General features: G+C 34.5%; 1 protein-coding gene across 1 annotated transcript; it reads right to left on the minus strand.

Annotated features, from left to right (window-relative positions):
* Positions 1-6,644: 6,644 nt before the first annotated feature.
* LOC131675819 (uncharacterized) lies at positions 6,645-11,109 on the minus strand. The gene is made up of 3 exons (XM_058954966.1): positions 9,249-11,109; positions 6,947-7,037; positions 6,645-6,884 (listed from the first exon to the last, which is right to left on the minus strand). The coding sequence occupies exons 1-3, from the start codon at positions 9,928-9,930 to the stop codon at positions 6,719-6,721; spliced, it is 939 nt and encodes a 312-aa protein (XP_058810949.1). The 5' UTR covers positions 9,931-11,109; the 3' UTR covers positions 6,645-6,718.
* Positions 11,110-19,964: the final 8,855 nt, after the last annotated feature.

The raw sequence follows: 19,964 nt of genomic DNA on the forward strand, positions 1-19,964 counted from the left end.
TGAAATTGTAATGTAAGTTCGCGTTTTTGACCAGGTTTGTGTTATCGCGAAAGTTAGGGGCGTTTGCACGTTTTGGATGTGAATGTATATGGGAGAATATGCAATTGACTGTGCTAGTGAATATCAGTATGAACCCAACTCAAGATACGGTAATAAAAGGAAAAATAGCATGCCGAATGTTTCTTTTTTTAGGTCAACAACCGTGCATTGAAGAATGCTCAAAAACTCTGAACTAGGCCCCGTCGAGTCCAGTCTGTCCGTCTCGTCCTGTCGTGTCTGGGGTTTCCAGGTTACATGCATTCACCAGATGAGACTAGCTTATATCAGCTTACTTGTGCACTGGTTTCGTAGAATCGGGGCGATCATCGAAATGATAGATCCTACGAGTGAATGCACTTGGCCCAGTCACCTATCAAGCATTTGTGTATTTGTGTGTGTGTTGAGATATGTGTGGAGCCTGTAAATAGTATTTTAATACGAATAATCTTTTATACTTCAAAACAAGAAATTTGTAATATACTACTTGCAGTTTGTTGATCGTTCCTACTTATCTGATTCCATCGAGTATGAAAATACATCTCCATTGTTCTAAAACCTGGCGACGTCCGATGGCCGAGAAGAATCATTGTTGGCAGCAATGTTGCACAGTCCCAAGCACTCATTTACTGGTGGGTTACCCCTCAGGTTTGGGAACAACTTTTCACTAGTGGTCTTTCCCCCATATGCTTGTTCATATGTCAGTGGCGCCATAATTTCAAATGTGGCCACAGTCCCAACTACAAATATATTTAAAATGACCGTTAAAGCGGGCGAAGCTTTGTTCTTGAGTGTTATGTCTGTTAATCTGTGATTAAACAAAGAATAAAACTCTTCTTTTATTACATAAATCGAGAGAGCTCGATTAGCCACATAGGTTAGTATCTTTGACAGTTAACCCGCCAAAAGGATAGGGGCAGGGGTTATTGAATGGAAGGTAAGGTGTAATTAATTAAATTCTTTAAGGACATTATACAAGCGAGCCACAACATAGCTCCTACGCCGCACACACCCCTCTCCTAGGCCTAACCATGTATCTGACATGAGCAAATAAAAAAATACGTTTTTCAATAGACTATCCTTGCCGGTGTACCACGAAACTGCTACTTGAGGAAGCTAGAACATTTTCCTATATAACCAACCCGAGTTTTTGACGGAATTCCATCTGCAGCGCTTATTTTGTGCGAAAATATCACCCCTCTTCACTTGGGGTTTCTTTCCGAAACACTCTTATTTTTCTTCTCATTTTTAGTACACTTTTTCAAATGCACTTTAATCACACACCACTGCACAAACACTCGCGAAACTTTAATCGTTTATTAACAAAACTTCAAATTTTCTGCCAATGTGCAGATGACCGGGGGAAAATGTCCGAAAACTCTTATTTGTGCGGTTGAATTTTCACTTCGAATTCCATTTTTTCTCAATGTAAACAAGCGCGTCGGTGCTTAGCAACAAGCGTGCGCGTGGCTTCCACATATCTTCACCTTAAAATAAAAAAGTACACAGACAGGCACAAAAATGGCAGAAAAATTGGTTGAGACATATATAAGTTAATAAAAGAAAATTTATTATATGCTCTGTCGATTATTAGAAGTTTAGTTTTCTATAAGTAGGTTAGCTTCAATAACTTTTTGAATAAAATTTTTTCGAAGAAATATTTAATTTTCGGCTCCACCTTTTCGGCGAAATAAGATGAATCGTATTCGATTTCATTCAAGTTGCTTGTATTAACAAACAGTACTATCGATCTGCTTTTCTTCAAAATGTGCATCGCAACTTGAACTTCATACGTGTTTTCCGATCCAGAACTATTTCGTTGTTTAAACTTCTACAACCATAAACACTTTTTCCTTGTGCAATCCAGTCGGTTATCGTTCCTTAGATGGCTTTCTTTTTAACGATCAGCAGTTTTTCTCCATCTTCAGATACAGCTGCAATAAATAAATATAATGATGCATCTGTAAATTAATCATTATATTGAACGACCGAAACAAAAAGTTGAAAAGGCAAAATATGCTCCGTAAAACCCGCTTTAAATATATCAATATTAATATATTTGAAGCATGTTCTGTTCTTCCGACTTTCCGATATATATGTAACTCGATTACCATCCGGAATACAGCATAAATAGTTGTGGCAACTATCAACAAAAAATTTACTACCACTAAAATTGTAATTTTCGGCATTCTTTAGTTGCTGTGTTATAGGGCCAATACTGGCTCGCTTCTGTTTTATATAGTTCCACGTTGTTGTCGTCAGAATAGTGTCAGATTTCTGGTTTAATGTTTTTATTGTGGATCCAATAATATCAGCTACCCAACACGATAATATTCTAACTTTAGCAAACTCTCCTAATTCTTCTATGGACGTGGCGCGTAATATATTGCTCCGACTCGGTGGTTAGCTAATAGAATATTATATATTAGAACTTTTTAGGGTCTGTATATTGTAATTAGTTGTTTTTGGGGGGAGGGGGGTTAAGGGTTTCAGGGCGAAAAAAAAATTTTTTGTGATGTTTTTCAGAAATTTGGGTGAAGATAATTGATCAAAACTTTTGTATATTATATTGTATCATATCAATAACATTCTGTAATGTCTCCATGCATCAATATCGACAAGCGACTCGGTGACGAAGCTTTTTGTAGAACGTCTCTGGAAAAAAAACACGATTTGCGGTGTTAACTGCCAGTCAAAAACCACTTAACCGATTTATTTCAAGTTTTACACATTCTATGTAAAAAATACTTAACTCCTACGTTGAGTTTTTGGAGAAAATTTTGTAATGGAGTTTTTTACTCATAAAATGCCGAAATTGCTATTTTTATAGAAAATTTCGACAAAAATTGGCAAAAAAGTGTTTTTTTCACCATGAAACCCTTACCCCCTCCCCCTTAAATGTACCGTAAAATTCTGAGGTAGTACTGTTTTCCTTTGCTCTATGTCTACGATTTCCTCAGCAGCGGACACTGCTTTGGACCCATAGTCCTGCTCTTTCATATGGCTCTCGTTGGATTTTCTGCTGTAACCGGAGCGCTTTCTTGTTTTTTCTCCGGCGAACTTCAGTCGCTGTTTTTCTGCAATCATGCCAGAAAGAAACTTAGGTTGGTCTACATCCCGTAAACCGTTCCATATATATTTAAAATGCCAGTCGAATCCCTCATTATGCTGCAGACAAGTAATCCACACTCTGCGTTGGTATGAACCGCGGCTCATGAGATTAAGTCGCTTTCCAACGTTATATTTACTCAATCGGGTAAAAACATTCTCAGCGCTGAAATTGTGATATTAAATATAGGGGAGACTGAGGAGACTTGATCCCCTTTTTTATTTTTCAGTCCAACTCCGTGGAATGATAAAAAACTATGCATTTTTTTGTAGTTTTATATTGTTTCTAGGGATGACTAATAATCATAAAAAAATTACATGGAAATATTATACTGGACATGAGCTATGAGCATTTCTGGAAAACAACAAAAAAATGGAAAATTTATAGATTAGTGGAGACTCGATCCCTAATTTGGGGACACTTGATTCCTTTATGAAAACGTGTTTGAAAGAGCATGTAGGGTAATAAGCCTATTTTTGCCCTGTTTCTACTATCATCCTACCCATCTGAAGCCTTTGGTTAGAGCAGCGTCTGCCATCTTTGCTCAACGCATTGACTCAAATGGTATTGCGATAATGGGGGTACTCGATTAGAGATTTTGCTGCGCTCAAAGAGAAGATTTTTACCATTCTCAAGACAATTTTGTTATTATATTGGCTCTTAATAAGAGGCGAATGACCTTAACGTTAAAACCTCTATAATCGAAATAAAAAAATGGACCTTAATAACAAATCAAAGAAGCTGAAATAATAAAATTATTGTAGTAATAATGTGGTACCCTTCTTAATAGGGCAAAAACGGGTACATTACCCCATTCAATTTTATAAATGGATTGTAGTATTGATTAAATTGTTATGATTAGATATTGTTATTTTTATTACTACATATTACGCATATCTCACCTGATTTTTTACGAATTCCCCAAATCTCCGTTCAATTATTTGAAAGCTGTCTTTATTATGGTTGAGGAACGTCAAATGTGGGATGAATGGTTGCTACGTATACTGTAGTAAACAAATACAGTTGTTTCTTTACGATGAAGCGTTCATTTTTGACATTTTTTATGACAACAATGACTTCAATTGTTCTGGTGTGAATTTGGTTATTTTCAGTGGTGTGTATGAAGTATGGCGAAGGGGATCAAATCTCCACGAATTTGAAGGGATCAAGTGAACCCATAGCATCTATTTCAGCAAATTTTAGTAAAAATATAGTTGAACAAAGGAATCAGCTCAATCATAACGTATTCATATAATTGACATTCTCCTGCAATTCTGTATGCAAAAGTAGAGTATGTAGTGGGTGATTTTATCAATTTTATAAAAGTTTGAAAATTTGAAAAATAAATCTTCTTCAGTTCTTCTGAGACTTTTTTTTAAATCGGTAAAAATTCGGTTACACAAAAGTCCAATTTCTTTTTTCTGTGTTAATGAAATTTATGTTTAGATAAAACTACGCAACTTTATAGTATATTTGATTAATGTATTCTGATCCGCCTTTGAGTTACAATGATGGGATCAAGTCTCCCCGGGGATCAAGTCTCCTCAGTCTCCCCTACAGTACATAATGAATGAAAATTGAAACAGGTTCACGAATATGTTCTGCTATAACTCCAGACGATTCAAAAGGTTTTTTAACTATATCATCTATTAATATTGATTGGAATTCACAATGTTACATACATCAACGCTTTCTAAAAGTAAAAGCCATGAAATACGGATCAGAGTCTGTTATAACTAAGAAATCCTCAAAATTACTTAGAACCTAAATGTCTTTCGCCGAAAATTCTAGATTATTTTTAAAGAAGAGGTGATTGAATCTGGAGGTTTACAGCTAAACGCTAATATTCACACTTACAGATTGCTGGTTTTGTTGTGACTTATGAATTCAGCCTTTGCGGCGACCATATCCACAGCTGTTTGAATTTTTGGCCAAACGCCGCTATTTTCAAGCTGTGGTACAAAACATTCGTTCTCAATATTTTTTTGATGTAAAAATAATCTTTACATTCTTCATGCTTTCCAAACACATGTGCTGGAACATTTCGAATATCAAAATGAAGTCCTTCCACATCAGTTTCTGAAGACTGGTCAGCGCAGTGCTTTATGGCACTTCGTACTCCAAACGTGATCCGCAGAGCATATATAAGCCCTAATCACAAATTAATTTCATTGGTGGTGTCGCCAAGAAACAAACTATTCAATAGTCAATGGTCACCTCATGAAAAAAAGTTTTGCAAGGAGAGAGAAATAAAATTGATTTAAAATTTACGTTTAAAACAATGAGTAAAAGTGGTATTTCGATTTCCTATTATTTCTTATATTAAATTCTTAAAGGATTATATATGTTGTGAGAGGCCAATAAATTGAACACAAGATGGCACATCGATCTGAGCACTATAACAGAAATTGCAGCTCTTGGTGATCAGGTGTAGTTCTTTGCTTCGAGTATGAATCCGTCGAGTTTCGCAATTGCTTCCTAGTTGATGGTCCTTGCTCATTGATGTTGAATTAAATTTGCGGGTGAGATGCCGCACTCGATGGTGGAAGATGCGTAGTTAAAATGCATTTTTTACATCGGAATGTCAATAAATGATTATTTGCGTTAGGTATAGGTTATACTAAGGCAACGTGACATATTGGATTATGAGTCTATTTATCTCTATATTTGAACGGGCGATAGGTATCTAAGTATTGATTACTTTGGTTTATTTTTTAAAGTGTTAGGTACTAAATTTCGTGAACGCATTAATTTGCATTGATGTCAATTTTGGGATAAAAACAAAAATTTCAACGAATTAATGCTTTCTTCAATATGAAGATTTCAACGATAATACTAAGTTTATATATATATATATATATATATATATATATATATATATATATATATATATATATATATATATATATATATATATATATATATATATATATATATATATATATATATATATATATATATATATATATATATATATATATATATATATATATATATGTGTGTGTGTGTGTGTGTGTGTGTATAAGAGATTCATCTTATGATGACTAGAAAAGTAGAAAAACTATGTTTTCATAAGATTAATATGAAAAACTTGTATGATTACCTCGACATTTTGTAAGTTATTGCATATGCCAGTCGTTCGAATTTCATACGAGCATCTTATGATGTCTCTTCGAAAATTTTTCAAACAAATCAGCTGTTGATACAATCTTCAATAATAGGACTATTAAACTTTGTCTGTTTTGTCGGAGCAACATAGTTCAATGTTAGATTTAGTTTGTGTATAATGTTCAGGATTTTTAGGATTCGTTTAATTTATTGCATCACTTGACAAGAAGGTTTGTAAAATTTCCTTCTGCAACAATCATATATTGATTTAGCAATATCAACTGAAATGTATAATCAGTTAAAATTAAATGACTGCATCGCGAGAAAAAGAATGAAAACATAGAAATTTCAGCCATTAGAAATTGAATTTTCGGATTGATTTAAAACAAGCTTGTCGTGAAAACGATAACTATATCATGTGTCATTTTCATCATAAGCAGTACAGTCCTTCGAAATCTGTTTTCTCTAATTATGAATGTTCATGTTGTACAACATTCCTGATGCAACTTGCTTCACTTTGTCCGCGCCAACTAGGATTTCTCCAAGTTTCAAGGCAAAATCGAATGCCGTTCCGGGACCCCGACTGGTCACTAAATTTCCATCGACCACGACTATTTTATCGTCGATATACCTGTAAAACAAATTGATGAGTTATGTTACAACTACAGGAATGATCAAATTCGCAATTCTAACTTATATTTGCCTGAGAGTTGGTCCTTAAACGATGGGTACGATGTTATCGATTTACCAAGGGCAATAGAATGAGCCAGCAGAACCGTTGGAGCTAAAATAAATAATAACTTTTATTCAATATATAGCTGAAATTAATACATTGGGAACATTCCGAGTTGAACCTTCGTTCGATCCGGTCACCAATCTTGATAGCTCCTAGTTTACCTAGAGTTTTTCAACAGCTAACTGTCTTTCTCGAGACTACCTATATTTTCTATTCAATCAGTCTTTCCAACGCTAAATCGTCGTCTTACAAGAACAATTCAGCCTAAAGCAATTAATTTTATATTTAATTCTTTCAACAGGACTGGGTCCTCTCAGAAAAGCCGTGATGCGTCTGGCGATAGGACCCGATAAAATTACCACTTCTAATCGACATGGACAGTGATAACAGGAATAAAACAATGAACTGCTGAATGCCATCCGCTGCCGGCGGTGGCTGAGATGGACTGACAAAATTGAAACTTTATTCAATGCGTATTGTAGGGTTAAATATATCACAGATGAAATTATTTCACATTTTGTTGCGTGGTCGACTGCGTTGAGTTTAGGGGACGGCTATAGAAAGCGCTCTACCGCAACATAGTCCCCCCAAAACCAAAGGTTTTTAGTACAGCTACGTTGTGTTTGGGTGTCTTACGTGATGATATGATGAAGGATACCGTTGATGGTGATTCCTCCATTGCTACTTTGAAGATGTCGAATGATGCTGAACGTTGATCCAGAAGACGATCGAAGAATGACATCGACGGAATCTTGTCTCCAGAACGATGCAAGGCGTGTAGTCGTCCTATGAGCCAGATGCCGATTTGTATTCTGCTAAGCGGCTACAAATTAGCCCACACTGGCATAGCTCCGCTGGGGATTTTTGCTAAGCAGCTGCGAATTTACTCACACCGGCATAGCCGAATATATAGGGGAACCCTGGGCTATTAAGACGGTGGGGGTAATTCGGACCCCCTCGATTTATCAGAAAATCGTAAGACTTTCTGACTGTCGTACATATTCGTGGAACCGCTATTCTAAAACATTAATTTTGACAGGAGAATTCATTACATATTTGTTTTGTTTGGAAAGGCGATAAAACGTGTTTCATTTTTTTGTCATCCTCAAAACAAAAATCACTATAATGCAAATCCGTAATTAAAGCAACAAATAAAATTAAAAAGAAAATGAAAGGTATGTATTTAAAAAAGGTTGAGACTCTTCATCTATGGAATGATTTTTGTTTGGATGAAAACACAGATATTTTCAAGACGCTAATTAATTTTGTGCGAAATGAGCGTACGGGGCTATTCTGACCCCCTATTCTATCAAACACCGTTTAGCGGCTTCGCAGGTGATTGCACACGGCATAGCAAAGAAAATACGTGATGCGCCAATCGACAGCTGTGACTAACCAAATTAAGTTTTTGTATCGGAATTTGTTTATTTTTTGTTTCTTAAGGAGTTTCTCTAATAAATATTTCATGAGTAAATATAGTTACATTGTAAAAGAAACTAAAAAAAATTGACGGTCTGAATTGCTCCGTAGGGAGGTTCAAATTACCCCTACATTGTAAAAGGATGGAAAAACGTAGAGTTCTGCAAATCGCCACCTAGCGCTGCCATGGAGTGGTGCAAATGAACTTTTATGGCACCAAAATGTAGCTTAGGTTTCAAACTATTAGGACTTTTGACTGATTATTTTTTTCACATCTATCCAGCTAAAAGGGCTATTTGCTTAGGTAGGTCCGAAATATATATATATATATATATATATATATATATATATATATATATATATATATATATATATATATATATATATATATATATATATATATATATATATATATATATATATATATATATATATATATATATATATATATATATATATATATATATATATATATATATATATATATATATATATATATATATATATATATATATATATATATATATATATATATATATATATATATATATATATATATATATATATATATATATATATATATATATATATATATATATATATATATATATATATATATATATATATATATATATATATATATATATATATATATATATATATATATATATATATATATATATATATATATATATATATATATATATATATATATATATATATATATATATATATATATATATATATATATATATATATATATTTGAGCGAAAGAAGATCCGATGATCGACAGGCGGGCGCCACAACTTCCAGCTGCACATATAACAGAATCAGACTTACCCGATACAGGAGGATCAGCAGTAATACCAATGGGAGAAACGCCGGAAGACGTCAAAGAACAATCGGAAGCAGCTGCCTGCTTCGTAGGAGGAACAGAGCCATGTTCAAACGCCAACCGCCGTTTATGCTTAACTGCAAAATGATAATATATAAATGAAAAATTAAATAATATAAACAATAATAAATATGTACCGGTGCGAATACTCAAAACACTATCATAATGAGTATACTCGCCAGATGGAGCAACCCGATGAACCAGGCGAAGCTCTTGAGATCCGGAAGAATTTAAAGAAATAGCCACTGAACGCTCACGAAATACTGTCACAGCAAAATCTAATATTTCCGAAATAGCAATGAGGCTTTCTTCTCCTCCCCAAAATCCGGGCATAGAAAGGCTATTCAGAAAATGATCCACAAGCTGCGTGGGACTCAGAACACTCGAAACATCCGGAAAAATGACAAGCGCCTGCGCATATAATCCGTCGGATAAGGTGGGAAGACGCTCACGGTAATATTGCACAACTTGCGAACGAAGAGTCCGAACATAAAGCTGATGAGCAGCGTCATGAGGCGGACAGCCCCAGATCTGGTGCGTAAGAGACGAGAACAGGCAGTCCCCATCTCCTGGAATACAACAGACCGTGAGGAGACCCTCATCAACCTGGACCAGCTCAGTTTCCATACCAACAAAGGAGGAAAAAAACAGCAGTAACAAAAAGAACAAAAGAACACGTGGAAAATCACAACCTCAAATCAGAAAAACTAACAACCACTAACTAAGTTATATTCACTCAATCTCTCCCTTCTTCATCCATCTCTTTCGATAGGCTGTGCACAGGTATTACTGACAGAGCAATACAACCACATACAAAGAATTTTCCCGACTATTGAGTTCCACAAGATGACGACACGAGTTAACTCATGATGAGTGAGGTTCATGTTCGACGGCTCTCGCTGGTTCGTTTACTTCGTCGGTCGCATGGGCCCGAGTGTAGCGGGTGTTCATTTATTGCATTCGGACTCACGTAGCTCTGGTGGGACCGGGCCGCCGAGGATTGTCGAACAAAGTTCAATCGGTTCATCTTGTGGGGATCTGAGGGAACCAACCAACAAATAAAGATGTCAAAAAGCGAGAAACCAAAGATACACACTAAACAAGCCAAAACTGGAACGTACGGTAGGATATTCAAATAAAGGAACAACGCGGTAAGAAAACTAAACTGAAATATGTCAGTCGTAAGTAATCAGATGACGAAAAGATCAGAAATGGTATAAAATGCATATAAGGCACAATTGAACAAGCTTATTTTATTCTTTTCTTATTTTATTCTTTTTCATTTCAGGCACCCACTATAACTGGCCAACCATTAAGGTCTATAAATGACAAAAAAACAATCGTATGAATAATTGTCCCGCGGTTCACGAGATTCGTTAAGCATATGGGACACTTGCGCGAAATCAGCAGCAAATATCAAGCATCAAAAAGTTCTGGTGAGTCCGTTCCAAATAGAACCAATTAGAGTAAAACAACGACACTGAGGGACAGCCTTGGAGCTGAAAATAGTGATAATAGTAATGACAGTGCTGGTCCACGAGAATACACGGTGAGACCATTCGGAGTTCGGCCCGAGGCTCTGAACGATGTCCGCACGGCCCCCGGCCTAGATATTGCAGCCAAACCCAACTGTCGGTTTCAGTATCGGCTGCAGCGTCTGGGCAGAGGTACGTACTGCGGCGGATCAGTACCGCGTGCCGGACACCTGATGGGTAGGCACGAAACAATTAAACTGTGCACACGGACAAAGCACCATGTATCAACGGGAATATGCGGGTTGAGGGAATCGGTTGCCGGGGCGACCCAACCGCGTACCGATAATTACAACAAATAAAGTAAGATCAAGCAAAACATAGCGCAGTGGCAGGGAATATATATCCGCAAGTAGGGACCAAAACTGTTACTAACTTCTACCGTATATGTTAATAGTCGATTGATCCGCTTCAGACCTAGGAGACATAAGGAGATCAGGAAGACACAGAAGCGGACTCAATACGAAATTTTTATTATGACGTAGATACCAACGCGATGGTAGGATAATTTTCCATAGGATTGGACAGACTAGAGAACATGACATCACACGCTCTCTAAAACAGTATGCTAGCATGGATGTTAGTAAGAATGTATGAGTACATGCCTGTAGGTATAGATGCGAATAAAAGTAATGTATCCCTGAGCAACATGGAAGGACACCTTTGAGCCGCCAAAACGCTCATGGGAAGCCGGGTGCGCGGTCATAGGTGTGACCATAAAGTACTGCACACACTGACAAGTGCAACGGTGAGACGGTAGGTGTACAGTTAATGCACATAGGTTGCAGAAATAGGTTGTTGAGACAGCCCGATTGCACACTGATAAATAACAATAACACACACACACACACACACACATATATATATATATATATATATATATATATATATATATATATATATATATATATATATATATATATATATATATATATATATATATATATATATATATATATATATATATATATATATATATATATATATATATATATATATATATATATATATATATATATATATATATATATATATATATATATATATATATATATATATATATATATATATATATATATATACATATATATATATATATATATATATATATATATATATATATATATATATATATATATATATATATATATATATATATATATATATATATATATATATATATATATATATATATATATATATATATATATATATATATATATATATATATATATATATATATATATATATATATATATATATATATATATGGGGGAACCCTACCTAAGCAAATCGGTCGAAATTCTTCATAATCGGTGATTTTAACGCCAAACACCGAGCCTGGAATAATGCTCAAAGCAATTCCAACGGCAAACTACTTTTTAATGATTGCTCTGCTGGTTATTATTCAATTTTGTTCCCGAATGGTCCTACGTGCTATCTGTAAGGAATCCATCAACAATTGATTTGATTTTAACAGATCAAAGTCACCTTTGTAGCGAATTGATTAAACATGCTGACTTTGATTCTGATCATCTTCCAGTAACTTTTTCACTTTCTCAAGAAGCTGTTTCCAATCCCATCAGCTCAGTGTTCAATTATCACAACGCGAATTGGGAAAGGTACAAAACTTATATTGAGAATAATTTTAATCATGACCTTGATTTACAAAATAAAGCTGACATTGATACGGCATTACAAAATATAAGTGATTCTATAGTTGATGCTAGAAATTTATCAGTACCAACAACACAGAAAAAATTTAATACTCCTATTATTGACGACGATCTTCAACTTCTGATTCACTTGAAGAATGTTCGAAGACGTCAATATCAACGTTCTCGTGATCCTGCTATGAAATGTATCTATCAGGATCTACAAAAAGAAATTACGCATAGATTCACACACTTAAGAAATGAAAATTTCGCGAAAGAGGTTGAACAAATCAAGCCAAATTCTAAACCTTTCTGGAAACATTCTAAGATTCTTAAGAAACCTCAGAAACCAATTCCAGCTTTGAAGGAAGGTGACCACATACTTCTTACAAACGAAGAAAAAGCTCAAAAACTTGCTCAGCAGTTTGAAAGCGTCCATAATTTTAATCTCAACGTTGTGAGTCCTATTGAAACCGAAGTCTTACAAAAATATGAAAACGTTTCAAATCAAGTATTGTCTCTAGACGATATTGTTGAAACAAACTATGATGAGATCAAATCCATCATGAAAAAGTTAAAAAATATGAAGGCTCCAGGTTATGATGGAATTTTCAACATTCTTCTTAAAAACCTTCCCGAAATCACCATGAAATACTTGGTCAAAATATTCAACAAATGTTTTGAATTAGCATACTTCCCTGAAAGATGGAAACATGCCAAGGTTATTCCTATTTTGAAGCCAGATAAAAACCCAGCAGAAGCATCTAGCTATCGACCAATTAGTTTACTCTCTTCTATTAGTAAATTATTTGAAAAAAATCATCCTAACTAGAATGATGTCACATATCAATGAGAATTCTATTTTTCTTCCTGAGCAGTTTTTTATTTCGTATTGGACATTCAACTACTCATCAACTTGTGAGAGTAACTAACATGATAAAGGCAAAGCAGATAAAGCAAATAAATAAATTCATCGAAAAGCAAGTGGCCATTGAAAGTGTCCCTGGACTGCTTTTGAGACACAAACATTCTGGAAATTAGTCACATTGATCATGCACCCACTAGAGGTGTGCGACACGCCGCCGCGCTACGCCGACGGTTGCATGTAAAAATAGTAAGCATATCGGCGTGACGCCGGCGCGCCGCCGATTTTTACCTGAAATCGGCGGCGCGGCGCACGCCTCTAGCACCCACAATATACCCGGTAAGATTCGCTCACATGAATGCAATAAATACGAGCGAAAATTGCAAGCGTTCTGGTAATGTACAAAAATTACAAGAAGCTTCCTTGCATGTAATGCAAGAAACAGAAAACACGAATTTTGCCTATATATTAGCTATGTATATATATTGTTGAGCAATATGCGTTAGATAAAAAAGACTGCTGGTATTGAAAAATTAGCCCCGCACGGGCAGATTACTAATCAATACTTTATCCACCCAACCATGCTATCAGATAATTATGAGTGGATAAAAGTAATATGTAAACACTTGGATGATTTCACGATTAATGAAAAAAGTATAAGACACACCCAGACCATAAACAGTGCTCTATTCAGTGTGAAAAAAAAAACATTTTTTGTGTGATTTTTTTAGAACTTTGCGTGAAGCGAATTGTTCAAAACTTTCGTACATTATAGTGTATCATTTCAATAATAACATTCTGTAGTTTTTTATGCAAAAACTAGCTGTAACCCGGTGCGCTTCGCTACACCCATCAGGACAAAACGAAATATTTTAAAAATACTAAAAATAACAAATATTTTTACTCGCGACGTTTTCACGATCAAAATTCAGTAACTTCTGAACCATTGGTTTTGGAGAAAAGATTTTTTCGAAGAAGTTTCTGGATATTAATAGATGAATCTTTTATATAATGAATTGAGTGATTAATCCCCTAAAAGTGAGATAGAAAATTTATTTCCCCAGATAATTTAGATAAAGTAAAGCTAGAGTAAAGTTCTAGAAAATATTATTGTGAAAATCGTTACTGAAGATACTAAAGCTCTATATAGTAACAGTAGCGAGATATGTAGGTTTGCTTGGGATAGACCCCTTCAAAACAGTTTTTCGAATATAACTTTTTACGATTACTTTTTATTATTAAAAGTGTCTTCTATAAAGTAGTTAAAAGCGATAAAATAAACATTTTTTTATAACAACGATGAATCTGTAGCTCTCGAAACAACAAAGTTATTGTCAATTTTCGAATATTTTTGATCAATACCTTAAGCAACTTCCTTAATCGCAAAAATTTGTAGAAAGAACTTTATTCTTTCGATTAAATATAAAAACCTTCGTCTGACGGAGACTACTGGGTAGGTTACGTATAAAACCAATACTCCAAACCAACATCATGGCGGATCGACTGAATTAAATAATTTAACACGATAATACATAGATTTATATGCGTAACAGAATTACCATCGATTTTATTTTGGATAGAGTAGTGTATGAAATCGATTAATTCTTCAACAGATTGTATTATTTTACAAAATTATGTGGAATGTGGTGCAATTTATTGTTGCATCGATTAACATTTTCCCAATCCATATATCTAAGTTTTTTTTTTTTGCGAATTGACCTGCGAAGGTGACTATAAGAATCATTCAATAAAAGTATGCACATATAGTGAAAAGTTCTGTTTTCGAAACATATTTCCAATGCTACGAAGACATAACGGAGTGTTGGTGAACGTGTCTAAAGTTAATTCATAAAAAATGGCACATTTAAAAAAATATTTTGGCGATACAGAGAGTGTTAGTATATTCATTCACTTTCCATATATATCCACCCCAACTGCACAATTGAACAATATTTCTTCAAATATCATAGCAGAATACTGAAACTTGAGCCAGTGACAGAGAATCTTTGGAGGTATCTCGTGGAAAACTTGCTTTGTGGTGTACATCATAAATCAAAATATATTGAGCCAAGGTTTGCACAGTTCTTCTACATATTCCCAGGTATTGGTCGAAGCTTTTATTTTATTTTTATTTTTTCTTGATATTTGAATTTTTCATGGCATTCTGCAGCTAAAAATGCAATTTTCGCTAAAAAATCATAAAACTTATTTTTGTGAATAAAGTTATGATATTTAATGATGTTATGATATGAAGGAGAACTCTGCAAAATTTCAAAAAAGGTTACTGGAAGATGATCAGAATCAAAGTCAGCATGTGTAATCAATTCGCTACAAAGGTGATTTTGATCTGTCAAAACCTAATCACATGTTGATGGATTCCTTACAGACGAATAGCACGTGGGACCATTCGGGAACAAAATTGAATAATAACCAGCAGAGCAATCATTAACCCTTAAAGGCGCAAATCAATTTTTTTGGAATTTTGTGAAAATCGTCTAACAGCTATATCACGTTAATACAATAATTTTTAGACGATTTTCAGGATGTTGTTTTAAAACAACATTGCGCATTTAAGGGTTAAAAAGTAGTTTGCTTATATATATATTATATATATATATATATATATATATATATATATATATATATATATATATATATATATATATATATATATATATATATATATATATATATATATATATATATATATATATATATATATATATATATATATATATGCTTTTAACGAAGTGAGTCTGTTTTGCATGGGGCCTAGCAGTGCATGGTTGTGTATCAGAACTCGATTCGCGCGAACAAAACATTTTTGTGGTATAACCGTAAGATTTAGCTCTATGACATGTTCAGAAGAATTATAGTAAATAATACGAGCCATGTTTTGATTAGAACGCTTTAGTTCCACATTTTACCACATAGAGGGCGCCAACACTAACTTATTAACGGAAAGACATAGAAATTAGGTGTCTTCCACAAAGTTGTAGAACAGGCACTTTGCAATAATTCTTCCGAACATGCGGTCACAGTTGGAACTAAAATTTTCTAACCAAAACACAACTCGTATTATGTGTTAAAATTCTTCTGAACATACTATTGGACTAAACCTAACGATTATTTCACAAAAATGCATTTTTCGTGGGAATCGAGTACTGATATATTACCAAGCAGCACTGCTAGGCCCCATGCAAAACTGTCTCAGACATCACTTCGTTAAAAATTTAATAACTTCTTTTAACAAAGCCGGATTCACTAGCAGTCTTCGACAAAGTTGTAGACAATTAAATTATCTTTCTTATTTTCACTTACAGTGATAATACGATACATACAGTGCCACCTAGTGGCAAAACTGCGAGTTAGTGGGTTTACTCCATGTAAATTGTCGAAAAATCCCATACAAACTTCAGGCAGGTTGGTCCGGTAGCTAGACTTGTCCAATTTGCTTCAAATTTGGTGCAAGTACTCCTAGTGGGACTAGGAATCGAATCAGGGGTGGGCCGATTGAGTTTTCAAAAATTCACTATTTTTCTGGGCAGTCTAGTGCTCATATTGCCTCACTTTCCCCTAGTCCTATTATTGCAGATTGTATCAGCAGCTGATTTGCTTGAAAAATTTTCGAAGAGACATCAAATCAACTTTTCGTGTTTCTGGTAGGAAATCCATCAGGATATGTAACAAAAATAATAAACATACACTTATGCAATCTCATATTCGAACACCGCTATGCGGAATGCTTATATGCATTTTGCAAGCAAAAAATTAGTTCACTAGACATTTTATTTATGCAAAAAGATTTTACTAGGCAGCACAGGTAAGATACAATTATCTTTGTACTTCAAATTTTCGTTGTTAGTTATTTATCAGTGTTCAATCGGGCTGTTCCAATAACCTATTTCCTATTTCCCAATAACCTATGTGAATTAACTGTACATGTACCGTCTCACCGTTGCACTTGTTAGTATGTTGTTAGTAAGCAGTCTTCGACAAAGTTGTAGACAATTAAATTATCTTTCTTATTTTCACTTACATACGATACATACAGTGTTACCTAGCGGCAAAACTGCGAGCTGGTGGGTTTTTTTATTTTTTTTTAAATGGCCCGCTTCTCACCCCCACACCAAAAGGTTCGCACAGAGAGCCCCCTGGTAGTGGACACATCAGTTCTCAGCGACAAAAAAGGCAACATAAGAAGAAAAAACTATTCGCGAATACGCTGAGAACAAAAAAGACAAAAAAATATACGTGAAAGTAACCGGCACAATAAAGATAGAGTTAAATTCAAGAAAAATAACTGCATCGAGCACCCAGTGGAACGATGTTCCTTTTAAGGGGCCCGCTACAGTATTTATGATAGATACAGAAAGTATTTTTTTCTAAATTCTAGTAGATATAATTATTATTAGAATAATGCACATAAAGAAAACTTTTTGATGAATAACTAATTCTATATTACAAATTCTCTAATTTTATTTTTTTAAAAACATTTCAGCCTTGTTCCGAATTGGATGCGATTTGTTATTTGTATTAACTCAGTAGGAAGCCGATTATAGACCGTTGGCCCGATAAATGAAATACGTTTTTGACCAAGGTTAGTGGAGGCCCTGGAGCGTTGTAAACTATTGGCTTGGTACTATACACACGAGTGCCTGTGGTGAAGTGTAAATTATTATGCGCTATTGGGTTATGCAGAGCATTAAAAACATACATTGCTATTTGAAATTCTGTTAAACCAAGCAATGGTAAGATGTTATGTGAATTATTGCTGTAGAGTAGCATAGTTGAATACATAACTGGTTTCTTAAAAATAATTTTAAGACATCGATTCTGAAGAGTTTGTAGTTTTTTTAGATTTGATATGCTGGCACGCCCCCATACTGAAACAAGATAGTTTAGTAATGAGTGAATGTGTGCATAGTAAAACTTTAATAGCACGTGCAGAGGTACAAAAGTACAAACCCGACGCATAGCCCCACATAATGCAGCCACTTTTTTTTCGAGAGATTTTAGATGGTCGTTCCAGGAGTAGTAGGGTTTACTCCATGTAAACTGTCGAAAAATCCCAGACAAACTTCAGGCACGTTGGTCCGGTAGCTAGACTTGTCCGATTTGCTTCAAATTTGGTGCAAGTACCCCAAGTAACCAATAAGCATTATAACGTAGCCTAATATCTGCTTTAGATCCACATATAAAGCTGCCCTAAAAAGCCGTGAAGCCCTAAATACTTATTTAATGCCGATATTATGCCAGAAAAGGCGAAATATAGTGCAATTACTGTGCGGAGATTGACAGCTCGTTTCTGCAGTACTAATGCTATTATATAGCAAAAGCGTACAAATGTCAAACTTGAAAGCCTTATATTGACACTACTAATGCTATTAAAAAGCTTCAGTTGGTTGTCATTGTCCGCCATGGTTTTAAAACCATTTCTTATGTTTCCTTTCGGTATGATGAGCAAAAAGGAAAAATTTTAAAATAAAATATTCTGTTTAAAACCGTAATTGACTCTGTTCTAATGCATTGTAATGAATATCCTTAATGGGTTTTCGTTCTCACATGATATGAATGTTTACGAAAATTACCTTTAGTAAGTCTCGAACTGAGGTACCTTGCCTCGTCCTTCACGGTAAGTGCGCTGCGTTTGCTTCCTGGACTATATTGCATATGTTCGATTGAAATGAAATATGCCGAATATAATCTTCAAGAAGAGTTGCATAACAAATAAACCCACAGCATTACAATAGCATTATATCAGCTTTTTATGTGCTCTATAATGGCATTAAATGCACTTGTAAAGCTTACATGCTTTAAAGATCCTTGAAGCATGTACGCGTTATATCAGCTTTATATACGCATATAGAGCAAGCTATAATGCTATATGTCGGCTGTGCAGTTATGCATTATTGATGCTAATAAAGAGCTTTATTGCGTTGTTAATGCTGTAATGGAGTTTCAATGCAACATTAGTGCAAATGTATAGCCAATATAGTGCAATGGCTTAATGCTTATGGGTACTTGGGACTCCTGGTGGGACTAGAAATCGAAGCAGGGGTGGGCCGATAGGGGTCATTTTTTTCCTGTCACTCTAATAAGCACCTTAAGGTTGAAGGCAAATATATCTGCAGAAAAACATTCAAATAATCCCAAATTGCCCTCTACTGGTAGGGTAAAACATATATTTCACACGCAGTTACTAAACATGCTGAAGAAAATTAAAAATCTTTGAAAATAATCGTTTTTTGCAATGATCGATTTTTGGCTTGGTAAAAAGCTTGTGGGGCTATATGAGCAATCTTAAGGGACAATATGGTCATGTCGCAAAATATTATATTTTAGTACAAAATTTCAAATTTATTTCACTTTTAATTATTAAGAATCATATTTTCCATTGATTTAGTGACATTTAGTTGCCTATGAAATTCATCTTATAGTTTTTAACCATCATTTTCGTAACTATTAGAATCAAATTTCCATTTTGCTTAATTCATATTTTTGCGAGTAATTTTCTCAAGCAAATATTATTATTCATCGTTCGTAGTAGCTTCAGGTATAAAACGTATACATATGGATAACTTTACGGAATTTAATGCATGAACTCAT

The sequence above is a fragment of the Topomyia yanbarensis genome, chromosome 1 (genome assembly GCF_030247195.1).
Source record: "Topomyia yanbarensis strain Yona2022 chromosome 1, ASM3024719v1, whole genome shotgun sequence".
Taxonomy (NCBI): domain Eukaryota; kingdom Metazoa; phylum Arthropoda; class Insecta; order Diptera; family Culicidae; genus Topomyia; species Topomyia yanbarensis.